The sequence below is a fragment of the Takifugu flavidus genome, chromosome 2 (genome assembly GCF_003711565.1).
Source record: "Takifugu flavidus isolate HTHZ2018 chromosome 2, ASM371156v2, whole genome shotgun sequence".
In the NCBI taxonomy this organism is placed as follows: domain Eukaryota; kingdom Metazoa; phylum Chordata; class Actinopteri; order Tetraodontiformes; family Tetraodontidae; genus Takifugu; species Takifugu flavidus.
The window spans coordinates 17,092,322-17,106,588 of NC_079521.1; the positions used below are offsets into that span (position 1 = coordinate 17,092,322).

The 14,267-nt window shown below is 46.1% G+C and overlaps 2 protein-coding genes across 12 annotated transcripts in view; both read right to left on the reverse strand.

The window, feature by feature from the left end:
• Nucleotides 1–4,663: 4,663 nt before the first annotated feature.
• Nucleotides 4,664–6,208, reverse strand: rassf10b (Ras association domain family member 10b). Its single transcript, XM_057025024.1, has one exon. It carries the CDS (start codon nucleotides 6,080–6,082, stop codon nucleotides 4,781–4,783), a length of 1,302 nt encoding a protein of 433 aa, XP_056881004.1. The 5' UTR covers nucleotides 6,083–6,208; the 3' UTR covers nucleotides 4,664–4,780.
• Nucleotides 6,209–8,089: 1,881 nt separating this feature from the next.
• The window catches only part of tead1b (TEA domain family member 1b), a 28,936-nt gene continuing 22,758 nt past the window's right edge, over nucleotides 8,090–14,267 (reverse strand). For 8 of the 11 annotated variants that reach the window (XM_057025006.1, XM_057025003.1, XM_057025010.1 and 5 more), the window contains 7 exons: nucleotides 14,156–14,217; nucleotides 13,641–13,765; nucleotides 13,216–13,389; nucleotides 11,495–11,635; nucleotides 11,256–11,408; nucleotides 10,850–10,951; nucleotides 8,090–10,229 (listed from right to left, as the gene is read on the reverse strand). In XM_057025006.1, the coding sequence (XP_056880986.1) occupies nucleotides 10,215–10,229; nucleotides 10,850–10,951; nucleotides 11,256–11,408; nucleotides 11,495–11,635; nucleotides 13,216–13,389; nucleotides 13,641–13,765; nucleotides 14,156–14,217 (772 nt within the window). In that variant the 3' untranslated portion in view covers nucleotides 8,090–10,214. Of the gene's footprint in view, nucleotides 10,952–11,255; nucleotides 11,409–11,494; nucleotides 11,636–13,215; nucleotides 13,390–13,640; nucleotides 13,766–14,155; nucleotides 14,218–14,267 lie in introns of all 11 variants that reach the window. The other 3 variants (XM_057025004.1, XM_057025008.1, XM_057025005.1) reach the window with 2 other exon arrangements.

Genomic DNA, 14,267 nt, shown 5'->3' on the forward strand with positions numbered 1-14,267 from the left:
TAAAATTCTTTACATAGTTTTGCAACATGGGAACCACATGGATCTTATTCTCATGGAGATTGTGCAGACGTGAGGGGAATAAATCTCAGTTAAACCAAGATGACATATTATCAATAATAAAAATTCAGTTGTACATCAACAGAGGTATGAAGTTTCCAGGGAAATTGTTAAAACGCCTTTAGTTGGAACTATTTTTTGAGTTTCACACCTAAGTTTTAAAAGGGGCTTAAATCAACTTTTGCTGTACTACAGATGGCCACGCGGTGGCAGCAGAGAGCTAAACCACGCTAAATTAAGTTAATGTTGCTGGCCAACAATTAAACCTTTTTAATATGGCTGAAAAACATCTAGAATATTAGTGTTGTTGGTTGTTTTTAAAAGTAAATGTTTTAAATGTTATGTTGGAAGGGAAACGTCAGAACTCTGCCAGCTGTCAGGATGGGCTCTGGTGTCCTCTAATTTAATAACGTTCAGGCACCAAAACGTGGCCAGGAAACACGATATGTTTAATCAACTTGGACCCATTTCAGCCATCTGCTCATTTCTGTGTGAAACGGGACGAAACGGCCACACTTTTGCTTCACTTCTCCTATATTTCAGGAATCACTCATAACTTATTAAAGCTCGTGATGAAAACCGTGAGCTTCATGAAGTGAATAACATTCTTGTTTTGTGTGATCTAGAAACGTTGGATTGTTGCCACAGCAACAACCAGTCTGTCAGGACTGACGCGTGAAGGATCGGAGTTGTTTCCATACCTTATTTTATGGTAGAACCAGCCATCAGGCCGCCTTCCTGAGGTCACGCTGGCGAACAGAGTGAATCACAGAGTTTATCTGATCAGAAACCAGCCAAAACACCCTCTTTCCACTGCGTCCTCCACTTTTATACTCACATACGTGTCATTCTTCTCCTCTGTCCTTCATTTCCCAGAAGCTAGAAGCACATTTTTCTTTAACCTGAATCCAAACGTATTGTTGTGACTTTTAAAAGCCTCAATAAAAATTCAGCCAAAAACAGAAAAACACCTTCAATAAAACTCTTAAATGAAGTCACAACTTCCGGTTTAAATAGTTTTGAAGTGTGTTGGTGAGTTTAGAGGCAGCTCTTAGGTGAGCTGAGCTTTCCCAGTAGTTCCAGCTGCTCTTCAGGCACCGTTTCAGGAACCACCAGAACGTTTCTGTGGGAGCTGCTTGAACCTTAAGCCACAATAAATCTCAGTTTTCCACTTTGAAGAAGCATCTGCGCATGGTTTAGGGTTCAGCCTTGAGACAGAAGCTCCTGAGTTCATGGACCTGAACAGCAGATTACGTTACTGCGATATGACAGGTAAACAAGCAGCTCCGACACCTCGTTACACTAGTTCACTGTTAATTCACTGTTTTTCTATTAAAGGTCACATGAAGCTGCAGGAGTGATGCCTTCACGTTTCTCCTCCTCCATGTTTCTCCTCTTTCATGTTTTTCCTCCTTCATATTTCTCCTCCTTCATATTTCTCCTCCTTCATATTCTCCTCCTTCATGTTTCTCCTCCTTCACGTTTCTCCTCCTTCATATTTCTCCTCCTTCATATTTCTCCTCCTTCATATTTCTCCTCCTTCATGTTTCTCCTCCTCCATGTTTCTCCTTCATGTTTCTCCTCCATGTTTCTCCTCCTCCATATTTCTCCTCCTTCATGTTTCTCCTCCATATTTCTCCTCCTCCATGTTTCTCCTCATGTTTCTCCTCCATGTTCCTCCTCCATGTTTCTCCTCCTCCATGTTTCTTCTCCTTCACGTCTTGCAGGAGGAGAAACGTGTGACCCACAAAGTCGGTGAAAATGGATCCTCTCCCATTGTAACGGAGACCGACCTCGGCTGTCAGAGGATCAGACGGCTGAGTTATGGAGTTATTGTTGTGGAGAAAAGAAGAATCCTTTCCCTTTTATAAAGAGACGCCAATTTAGGGAATTTCAGGAACGCCCAGACGGTCTTCGTGTTATTTTCTGTAACTGATACGGCAAACACACCCAATATAATCAGTTCCTTATGATGAACAGGACGTGTGTGTGTGTGTGTGTGTGTGTGTGTGTGTGTGTGTGTGTGTGTGTGTGCGCGCGTTAAAGCTGCGTTATATCAGCTGCTTGTCTTTCCAATGGTAACTAACAATTTTGTTTGATATTTTAAAGGAAAATCGAATTTATTGCTGTAACATGTATTTTTGAACTGTAACACATGGATAGTGTTTATATTAGTTCAATACTTATATAAAAGAGTGCCATGGGCCCCCTCCATGGAGGCTAGCTCATTGCTATATTCTCTGTGGTAGCCAAGAAGAGAGAAATGGACAAGTCCTGTATTTGGAGGATATTTGGGTGAATGAGCTGTCGACTTGTCCTGAGGTCTGGATCAAACGCCTTTACTGTGCTGAGGAGGAGCTAATATCAGGCTAATCATTAGCATGTCGGCGCTGTGATTTCGAATGGGTTTTTTTTTTTTTTGGCTCACAAAGATTCAAAATGGTGACATAATCTTGCGTCCAGGTGGTTTGGAAACACAAAGATGACAAAGGCAGCGGCGCGATCACCCAAACCAGAGCAGCGATCGAACCGTTTAGTTCTAAACACACACGAGGCGAGGAGCCTCTCGTCTCAGAGGTGAAGCTGTTCCAGGCAGACTCATTCCGACCATTCCCATCTATATTTCAGTCTCTCGGGTCTCGGTCTGTCGTCGGCGTGGCTGTAACGGCCCTGCAGGGCGGCTTTAGGTTACAGACCAGGTGTCACGTGTCAGACGACACGTCTGACAGTAACTCAGTAACTGGAAGATCGTCTCAGGTGAATCTGCTGAAAGGGTCCAGCAAATTTGTTTGTTCCAGCTGGAGAGGAAGGAGAAAAGACGAAGGCAGATATGTACATTCAGCTCAGGACGTCTGACTTAACGACGCTTGTTGTTCGCAGCTTCCTGCTGTGCGTGCAAGTCGCTACATGCTAATTAGCGCCTCACGCTGAGGAGGCCAGCAGGTTCTTCTTGTTTTGTTTGTGTCCCTCGGCTCGGCTGTTGAGCAAGTGTTATCAAAATCAGAAATCCTAGGTATGAAGATGTTTACATTTCTGACTTTTTACAAGCGTGACAGAACAAGTTAAACAGACGTTTCAGTGAATCCCCCACAGAAACGGCCCCGTTAGGGTCAGAGCTGAGATCCTCCTCCATCCTCCTGCAGCGTGCGACGGGCCGAGAGACCTTTAGATAGAGGCTGTCCGGTATCCCGGCGGCCGGGTCGCGGGGGTCAGCGCCCGGCCTCCCAGGATTAACACACCTGCCACCGGCACCACCGGCTCTAATGAGCTCACACCAGCAGTTAGCAGCAGGCCTCTCCAGTCAGCGCCTTCATTAACGACTTCACAGCAGATCCAACAATGAACTCGGAGCGACACATTCCAGGGATTAGGCAGGTTGTTCCATTAAAAGAAGTTAATTTATTCTCCTGACATGTGAAGAATTCGCCCGGACAGGCGGAAAACCCCTCGTTTCCAGTGTGGTAACGAGAGGACGTCCTCCCCGTGTTTGAAGTGCGGACGGACAGAGAGATGGTCAGAAATCATTTTAATTCAGCTCCTTTTCGCTCTCTCAGGGGCTTCGTGCGCATGATATTTATGTGCACGTCGTTCTCGACCTCTGTTTAGGCTGCCTGTGGCAGATCTGCTCCGCTGACGGTGACCTCGGTGACCTCGGTGACCTGAATGACCCCAAAGAGTAGCAGAGCAGTAAACTGACCCTTGAGAGGCTTCCTCTCCTCAAGGTGACCTTCAGGTTTTCCCGCACTCGACCTCTGGAGAACATCTGTAGGTCTGGACCATCTGCACTGAGTCAGGAGACACACACACACACACGTCGATTGTTCACTTTCTCGAGACTCAACTTTGACCTCGGATCACCTGCGAGCTCTGATCCCAGAACAAACACTGTCACCGCTCGAGGGCCTGGAAAGTTTTTGATGACCAAGGATCAATAATCAGACCAAGTGGATCCAAAAACTGTGGATCCCACCAGCATTTCTGAAGCGGTCCATCACTTTTAGTCAGTCCCGCTGGGTGAACCCACCTTCAAGGACACTTCACATTCCTGGATTTCCTCTTAAGTGGCTCCAGAAGTTTGGAGGAACTCCGCTCAATTGAACCTTCCCCTTCAACTATTCAGCGCCGTGGGAAAGGCGCCGCAGACGACTGCCCCCCCCCCCCCCCTCGAAACAAAGAGGAGGAATCTGATCACACGCTCCCCTGAGAAGTTGGGAGATGAAGTGATGAGGAGAATTTGGGCTCTTCTGCGTGACAAAGTGGAGAAATCAGATCCACATGAGAGCGGGAAGGAGAGCGAGGGCTGGAATTCCGTCTCCTCCTGTCTGACACGGATGGCGACCTCAATTCCACAAACAAAACAGAGGTGTGAGTGTGTGTGTGTGTGTGTGGGGGGGGGGGGGGGGCTCTCTGACATATCATCATGTCACTCATCTCAGTATCAGCACTCAGGCTAGTTTCACTCTCCTTTTCATGCGTCTTTATCCATAAATATTCCGCATTTCTCCGAGTGTTCGACAAAACTGTGAAGAAACCTTCCGGAGACGTCAGGAAGACACAGGACAGCCCACAAGTTCAGATTCACACACATAAAGAAGGAACTAAAGCAGGCTTTTGAAAAAGGTTTAATGGAAGAAGAAAAAGAAGAGAGCAGCACAAGAACTCCAGTCTGAGTTAATTACGGATCAGCTTCTGATCCCGGAGATGAGAAGGTTGTTTTTCTGTGTTAAACTGGTGACTCCCACACTGGGAGGCTGTCTGAGTCCTGACTGTGGAGGGAACTTAGGCCAGTGTCTGAGTCGTCGTCGTTAATGGTGTCTGGACTTTTGGCCAGAGCTCCGGCCTCCTCCCACCCCCCTTTCCTCTCCACGGCGCCCCTCAGGTCCTCCCCCTCCAGGCTGCATCCCTCCTCACCGCCGGTCGTAGCGTCCGCCTCCAGAACCTCCACCCTCTCCAGTAAATCCCTCACTTCCTCCTCCATGGCGGCGCAGATCTCCTCAGCCAGCTCCAGGTTGGCCCGGACGGCTTCTAGATCCGAGCAGAGGCGGAGGCCGATGTAGGAGCTGGCGTCCAGCTCCGTCCGGATCCTGTCTGCTTCCAAGAGCAGCTGGTTTCCTCCTGCTGCGTCCTCCACGGTGCTGCTGGGGGCCGACGCGTCCTGGGATTCTCTCCTCCGCCGCATCCAGCTGTGGTCCAGTTCCTCCCGCAGCTGCAGCGAGATGATTTCCACCAGGGCTTCCTTCTCGCTCAGCTCCTCTTGCAGTCGAACCACCTTCTCCATCAGACAGGCGTACTCCTCCATCGAGGTCAGGAGGTCGGCGGAGCGCCCGTCGCCCCCCGCTGGGATGGAGGCGGCCTCCACTAAATACGTGTCCTGGACGTAATTGATCCCGTGTCTCTTAATTCTGTCGAGATGCACTCTGGCCTCGCAGCTTTCGATCTCTGTGTCCAGCTCCGCGATCCTCTGGATCTGCTGGCGAACCGTGAGGTCCTGGGAAATGACGAGATGGGCCAAAGTTTCCATCCTCTCCGCGGATGACGCGTCATTCTGCGCCCTCTTCTTCTCCTTCCTGTTGATCTTCTCCAGCTTCCTGAAGGCTTTTCTCACCACCCGTCGCTGTTTCTCGGGGGAGATGCCCCTCGCGGGGGCCTGCGCCGCCCCTCCGCTCACCGACGGGCTCTGTTTGCTGAGGACCACACGCGCCTCGGCGCTCCGGGCTCTGCGGTCGGCCCACGACGCTTCTCCGCGCACCAACATAAACTTCACGTTCCTCTGCTCGTCCCCCCACGCGTCCCAAAGCCGTAATATTTTCGTCCTGTCGGGTAAAACTCTCTGGAATCCTCGCCATTTCTCCACGATGCGGTGAGATTGTGCGCACCCGGAGAGCGCCCCGGTGCCTCGCTGCAAGTTCTGGTCCTCCAGCAGAACTTTGACGACATCGGCGCATGTTGTGCGCTTGGACACGCCGAACACGAGCTTCTCCTCTCGGCAGACGAACACTGAAATCCTTCTTTCCTTTGACTCCATCGTCAGTGTCTGGGAAACTGGGAAGAGGTGGTTTTCACATCAGCACATCACGACAAGTGCAGCCTCCCAGCTGTGCGTGCGCGCCGCGCTCCAAACTTCGAGCAGGTCTGGAAGTCCATGAGTCCCTCTGGGCACTTTTACTGGGAGGGCGAGTCCAGAAAACGCTTGACTGCGCCCCCACGAGGCCGCTACCGGGATTACACCACCACGAGGAATTATCGGAATACAGAAACATAAATAAATAACATTTATAGCAATAAAATTAATAATAGAATTAACAATAATAATAATACCACCGCCACCACTGCAATAACTACTACTATAACTAGATTCAGATTCAGATTCAGATCCTTTATTGTCCCACACGGGGAAATTTACAGCAAGAGCACGCAGAGAAAAATAAGATAAAATCAAATAGAACAGGATTTGGAATATACAAAGAGGATGTATATTTACATATTTACATTACATTTATATATTTACATTATATTTACACAGTACTACTACTATTAATAAAAATAATCACCACCACCACTATTATTATTATTATTATTAGTAGTAGTAGTAGTAGTAGTAGTAGTAGTAGTAGTAGTAGTAGTATTAATAATAATAATAATAATAATAATAATACCACCATCACTACGACTACTACTACTACTACTACTACTATTTGGTGGAATAGAAATATATGTAATGTTAGAAAAACAAATTAAAAAAACAAACAACTATTCACTGGAGAAGGTACGGCTCCAAACTCGTTTTAGATTCATACATTATAGTGACCACTCATGTCTGAATTACGGAATAAGTAATTCTCTCACTCTGTTGGTGAATTTTGATTGTTCTAACAATCAGGAGCCAACCGACCATCCAATTATAAACTTGTTCGTTTAAATTCGTTTTATTGTAGAGTTCATTGCGTTCCTCTCCACCATGAGAGGTCATTGCATTTATAATGTCTCCACCTGGTGGTGGTTTATTGTAACTACATCCGTGTGTTAAAACAGGGCTCGCAGGTTTCTCCTACTGTTGTTCAGAAGTTACTGCACGAAAACGCGTCTAGAGAGGGGCGTGTCCGTTCGGGTGGAAGGCCCGCGAAGGGGGCGTGGTGTATAGCTGCGTATTTCACGTTGAACCACGCGAGATGTCAAACGAGACCCGCCAAAAGCAAAAACAAAACAGGAAATAAGCAGGAAATCTCAAAAACCCAAACAATGGTGGATCGGATCCAGAATATAAGTGCCAGCATATTTTATTGCGTCTGCCAAGGTGGCTACGTGACAGCAGGCGCTTGTTTATAAACCGCTTTGATTTAAATTTTCAGAAAATGTTGATAATCCCAAGATCCCGTTACATTTTGATGACGTTCCAGATTCCATAGGAATAGGATTTTCCAAAGATCATAGCTGACGACCGAAGCCAAGGGGCTTTGATTAGAAAGCGACATACTATGGGATGTAACCTTGTATTACCTCGCAATTTGCGGAGGAACGTCCCGTTTGTTCAGCAATAAAACAAGTCCTCGGATGTCTCTCCAAGTGATATTTTTATTCAGCAACAGTCTTTAATCTGTCGCCCCAATCAGCGACCCATTAACTGAGGCTCACCCTTTAATAATGATGAGCGATATATGTTAAGGATGGTTTTCCTGTTGAGATGAATAGGTTAACGGACAATAAAGTTTTCCAATTCCGGTTTATGACTTTGCTCTTTTCATATTCATAACATCCTGCTGGGTTTTTTAACCTAATAAAAACAGTAATAAAAATATTTGTATGCCTTTCAATAAATTCATTAAAAGAACGCGTAGAAACATTGACGTTTGTGCAGCTCCCTATTTGTGATCATATCCCTTTAAGAAGAGTGTATAGTGGGTGTAACTTGTAGCAGCAAAGCCCCGCCCCCGCGACAGGTTACCCCCCTCTTGCAGACCAGACGGACACAGTTGGGAGCTCACAAGACACTTAGATGTAAACAACAGAATATCAATACCTTTTTGGACACAGATTTTGATTTCTCAGATTTATTTGAGTTCAATATTGCGTACATACAAAGTATCTAGAAAGCTACAAAATATCTACTATTATCAAGAAGGCATCATAATGTCATGGAGCAAAGACAAACAAGACTATATGCAGAACACAGAAACACCGCAGAGCTGCTTTACTTCTCCTGTGCTCCAACAATTTTTAACCGTCATGAATACGAAAACATATCACACATCTGTACCAAGAAGAGCAAAGATACAGTTTTGTACAAAGCACCTTTTTGTCTTTTTTCCCCCTCTTTCTTTACAAAAACAATTCTAGACATGTAACTCAAATGTGTGTTTGATATTGATGTGTGAACTTGGGGGGGGGGGGGGGGGGGGGGGGGGGAGGCAGAAATCACTTTAAAGCCACAGAGTGGTGAAAATGGCCAACAAAGAAAAGTCCCAGGACCGACTCCGGAGCGAAACCTCTCACGTTTGTAGCACGATTCCTCTTTTCGCGCGTCCGTTCTGGGTCCAGCGCGTTAAAGACGTCAGTCCTGCAGTTGTAGCGTCGAATCGTGTCACAATGTACCAGCAGCGCAGCAGCAACAGTATTATCATCTTATCAGGCTTGCAATATACAAACAGTGTTGTCACAAAACCAATACAACTGTATACAAGAACAACAGGTAAACAGGAACATCTGGATCAATACATTTGAACAGATATAAAGTTACAAAAAAAGATTAAAGCCCCGCAGCTCCCCGGAACTGTGAGAAAATACTGAATGATTGAATTCATGTGCATTCACCACATATTGTCTGTAGTTAGTTTCATTTTTTATAACCGAGTGTGAAAGTAGCTGCCACCCCAACAGTGAAAACATTAACCACGGCGGCCTCGTCAACGTTCCTATTTTTCAGATTCAATCGCACTTTTGCTGAAGTTTGTACTGTTGAAACTAACGCTTGTTTTTGGTCTCTGTTCAATTGACATCACAGCTCTTTCAAAATCTGTTTTTTTTCTTATTTCACAAGATTGAAGACGGGCTAAAAAAAAAAAAAGAAAAAAAAAAAGAAGTGTTTTCCCCAAACACTTGAACCTGCAAGTGTGCGAGCAGCAGCCGGCTGCATGGTCTCTGTGCGCTGACGCCCTGCATGCAGTCAGTGGCTGTAGGTGATCAGCAGGTCTGTCAGGTGCTGATCTGGAACACAGTCAACAGGTTGTCACCTCATACAGGCTTTGAAAGAAAATATAACACATCGTTCGTTCACGCCACCAGATTTTCCCTGCTGTCGATAAAATCCTCTGAAAATAAGAAAAGAAAAAGGCAATGCGGTGATTGGTTTCACTTGCGCTTAATTTTTGGTCTTGTGGGATTAATTTTTAATTTCCGTTTGTTTGCTTTGATGCTGGACACTTTGAAGCAAAGGCACTTCCTCTCTGGCACGCAGGACGATCCAAAGTTCCACTGCGTCTTTGTGTGGGTTTTTTTTGGTCTTCCTCAACAGCAAAGGCAGTTTTTGTTTGTGTTTTGTTAGAAAGGCTGATTTCAGAACCACCAGAAACAGGCCTCGACCCGCGACCCTTCTGCTAACTCGCCCAGTGTGAACAGCAACGACGCCATCGTTCTGAGAGCGTACCGAAGAAGAGCGGTGAACACGTGCCACATAAACGCCAGTCGTCCATTTCCGCCCGCTCCATCCACAAACCTCCGATGGAACGCGGCGGCAGGTAACGTCAGAGCGTCTTCTAAGGCACTGGACGCCTACGCTTCGGTAGACTTTGTGAACTTCTTGAATCCATCGTTCCTGGCGGTGGTCACAGTGTGAGTGGCGTCTTTTGGCGCTCACGCCAGCTGTGACATGTTTAAGGCGGGGACTGGTGCAGGCCACAGAAATACACGTGAAGGCAGTTTGGACCCGGACAGGGATGGAATTCTGACTCGGAGGGGCAGAGACCTCCTGGTACTCAACAGTGGGGGGGAGGTTGTATTGTTAGCTTACTGGAAATAAAAGCACTGCAAAGGCAGGTCAGAGAATTTCCTCTTATAGATCAAAGCATTCTATCAACACTGAAAGTCTTCATCCACCAAAATGTGGTTGAGACGTCAACAGTAATGGGGGGGGTCAAGGGGTCTGTTCACAGTGCATCATTCTCTTACTGTTGTAGGACCTGGAGTGCATCAAACAAAATAAAAGACACCATTTAGAGCCAAATTTGTAGTATAATCGTGTCCAAGCATCGTTTTTGTAAAATTGTGTTGTTAGTTCGCATCTTTGGAAATTCTATTGTCTGTATATTGTCGGCACGTTTGCTCACAAAATAATTACTACAGACGTACAGAACACGCTCAAACATTTTACACAGACCACAGAAGGATATTGATAGCCAAGGTCAGACTCCATTTTTTTTCTCTACAGAACAAAGCAGTATGACACACAGTTCCATTTACCAAATCAAGCTAGTAAATCCTCTAAAAACAGCCACATTTTATACCCAAAGAGACCAACTCAACATACTTTAAACAAGAATTCCCATATTTAAACATAAAACAACTGTACCGCAAATCACAGCTGCAGTTGAATAACAAACACATATCAAAAGTCCTTTATAAGATCTGACTTTACCCGATACCGTGAGCAAAAAGCATCGGGGGGGGGGACATTCAGCATTCAGGTAGAGGCACTGCCACTTGTGTTGAGGTTGGTAGTTCTATGAAAAGAGGCCAATGGTGGGGGTAGGGGGAGTGTGTGTGTGTGTGTGTGTACGTGGGGAGCCTCTCATTCTTTTACCAGTCTGTAGATGTGATGCTGGGCGCCGTGCTCGCTGTTTGAAACTTCAAAAACACAGGCCATGCACAGCAGCGTCTCCTGGGTGTCTCTGTTCGTCACCACCTGGAAGAGAGCAGCAGTTTTGAGCATCGCTGAGGAGTTCTTTAATTGTAATTACAAAATAATCATCTGCATATTTTCCATCTTCTATCAGCAAATGACCCTTAAAGACCTTTTTCTTCCCCTGCAGATAATGAGGCTCCTCACACCAGGTCTCATCCGCTGTGGAATGAAAGCAATGCAGCACCAGCACGAAGAACCCCCCCCCACACACACACACACATTCAGTTAACCGGAGCCACCCATGCATCCTGACAGCCACAAGTAGAGTAATCCCAGTGAGGGATCCGCTCAGTGATCTGATTACCAATAAGATTGTGAAGTTCTCCAGCACGCTGTTCATCATGTATTTCTCAGGCAGGTGCTTCAGCTTATGGATGAAGTTGATCATGTATTCACACATGGGAGATCGGCTGATCCTGTAGACGAACCGGCCGTTCTCGAACCGAGCGTATTCGGTCTGGGGAAGGGGGGGGGGACAGCGCAGAGTGAGTGAAATGCAACACACAGACAACCTGCTCTGACCGGCGGGACTTGAGCTCGTACCTCCACTTTCTCCACCACCTGCTTGCCGAAGGAGCAGACCTTCGTCGAGCACGTGATGGTCATGTTTTCCGAGCTCTCGTACTGGCTGGTGACCCCATAAAAAGACCCGGTATCGTCCTGGATGTTGCAGTTTAAATCAGCCTGGGAGACAGTTGAGAGGATGTTATTTGCATTCAGGAGGTAAACTCCTACTATGCCGATGACACTTTCCTCCGTCTGCCGTTTACAGCCCCCAGTTAAGACGCCAAGTCTGCGTCCAAGATAACATTAAATGGTTACGTACTCCGCTGAGGAGCCCGAGATGAGAGCAGCGGAGCAGAACTGACTGCAGCCCATGACAGTGTGGGATCAGCGCAGTTCCTGCTTACAGCTGCCTGTTTTAAGGTCAGTTCACATAAGCCCAAAAACAGGAGCACGCCGACAGTATGTGATGCTGCCAGGTGCTTGGGATACTGATGGAGCGATTCTTTTTCTAGCTGTGCTCTTCTGACAAATACGAATGCAGCTTTTATTGGCTCTTGACCAGTGATTGATGCTTTCATTTCACTGTACATCACAAATGTGTTTGGAGCTCTGCACCCTCCTCCCCTCCTCTTTACTCCAACGCGTCACATGGATAGAAGCCACTTGACCCGAGCTTATTAGCATCTACTGATGTATGTTTTATACTTCCACAATCACTGAGCCTTGTTTTAAGCTTTATTTATATGTTAAAGAGCCATTATAGCTGTTCCATAAACCTAATCTGCACATATTAGAGGTCAAATAATACGCAGTGATATGTGAATTAATATGCACAAAAACAAAGTGTTTGACCTTAAAATGAAAGACTTGTAGATTTTATTTTGATAAATAGTAAATATAAACCCTAAAGTACATGGTAAAGATTAGCTTTGTTGACAACATAAATGAACAGGGCTGTACCGATAATGTGGAACTCTCATCAGATTAACATCTGTGCTTTGATAAAGCTAAAGATAATCCCTAAACTTTATACATCTTCTGTGCCGCTGAGATGAAACATTTGCGGCTGGTATCAAATTAAAAGATCACGGCAGAGCAGATATGCATGTCAATGTGTCCAGACTGGAGACGAAGACTGTAAAGAGGATTAAATGAAGTTACATTAAAAGACTGATTTACAAGGTTGAGCGGGTCCGCTCACGGAGGGCAGCCTTTCTATGCCCTCAACATCCTGTTCATTATGGATACAAAAGAGGAGACATCCTCCTACAACATTCTCCTCCTTCATTAAGCAAAGCAGTTATATGTTCATTATTGTGCAGATTCTGTCTTTCATTTGAAATTTAGATTGGACGGTCACTTCAAAAGGAATTCGAGGGGACTTGGTCCAAGTACATAAGGTCCTACTTTGTTGGCTGCCGCTAGTTAGCATTTTGCATCGGCGAGGAAATACATGCAATGTTTAAACAGCCATTAGGAGTGCAACCAGGTCACTCCATTGTTTGGAGACATTACATTGAATTAGTGAGCGCTTTGATCAAAAGCTCTCCTGCTATGCAAGTCCAAATACAGCCGAGTGCATTCTGCCAACATTAAGAGAGCAATCTTCTCTGGGTAGCCTGATTACACCTAATCACTAAAGATAAACCTGAACCGGCTGTTGGTGCCGAGCGTCCGCCGTGTCTACCGGACCACAGCGATATTGAAGCTGATAAGTTTACGCCGCGCTCGACCGGCAAAAATCTGGCAAAACTCACCCAGAACTTTATGAGGAAGAAAGAATTCTGGGGGCCTTTCCCATACAGCTCCTTCAGCCCTCCTTTCTTCTCTGGGAATTTGTCATAAATCTGACGAATGTCCACCGACTCCAACAGGGCGTCGCTGTAGGAGTGGTTGGTCTGTCCGATGTGCACAAACAGGTGTTTGTTGTACTGTGGAGGAAATGAGACAAACACGAGGTGAGACCACACGAGAAAAAGCACCTTCTGCAGCACCTCTACGGTCATCCACATTCAGCAAAATACAGATTATGATGCATGAAAACGCGTGTCTGAACCCCGGTTTGGAAGCTTTCAGCCTGCAGGGCAAAGACAAAAACTGCAGATGTAAGCTAACAGTAGGATTGATGTCCGGTGTGGTTCTGTGCAGTACCGAAAATAAAAAAAAAGAAAGAAAAACTCACAGAGTCGGGATCTCTCTGTTGTTCTAAGAAGGCAGAGAACTCCACCAGTCTGAGCTTGGAAGTGCCAATGGAGCGGCCCTGCCACGCTGGTGCCGTGGGAGTGGGGGCTGTGGTGGGCTCGTAGCCTGCAGCAACAGCAGAACACACAATCAAAGCCGTGTGTACCCAAGAGATGCATAAACGACCCGATGGATCGTAATTTAATACATAATTGACCCAAGATTTACCATTAACTAGCACTCAAATATCTGGTAAACCTTGTGAAGTCGGTAGTTTTCTTTTTCCTCGTGACATTTTATCAATTGAGCTCATAAGTGTTTGAAAACCTAAACTGAAGCAGGTTCACAGACATTTTCACTTCTCCATCAATCTGCCAATTCCAATATTCCCAGATTTGGAGTAAGATGCATGCAGAGGTGGAGGTTCTGGAGTTCACTTCAGTCCAACGTTAGCAAACCTCAGACTTACATCAAATTTCAGTGAAACGGTTTTAGCTGAAACAGAATGAGCCTCACTTGAGAGAGCTGTTGTAACCGCTGGCTGGATGGGGTAGGCTTGCTGGGTGAAAGGCTTGATACTGGGGGGGAGAGAGACTCTGAAGAAGGTTCCACAGCAGTGTTTTCTGAA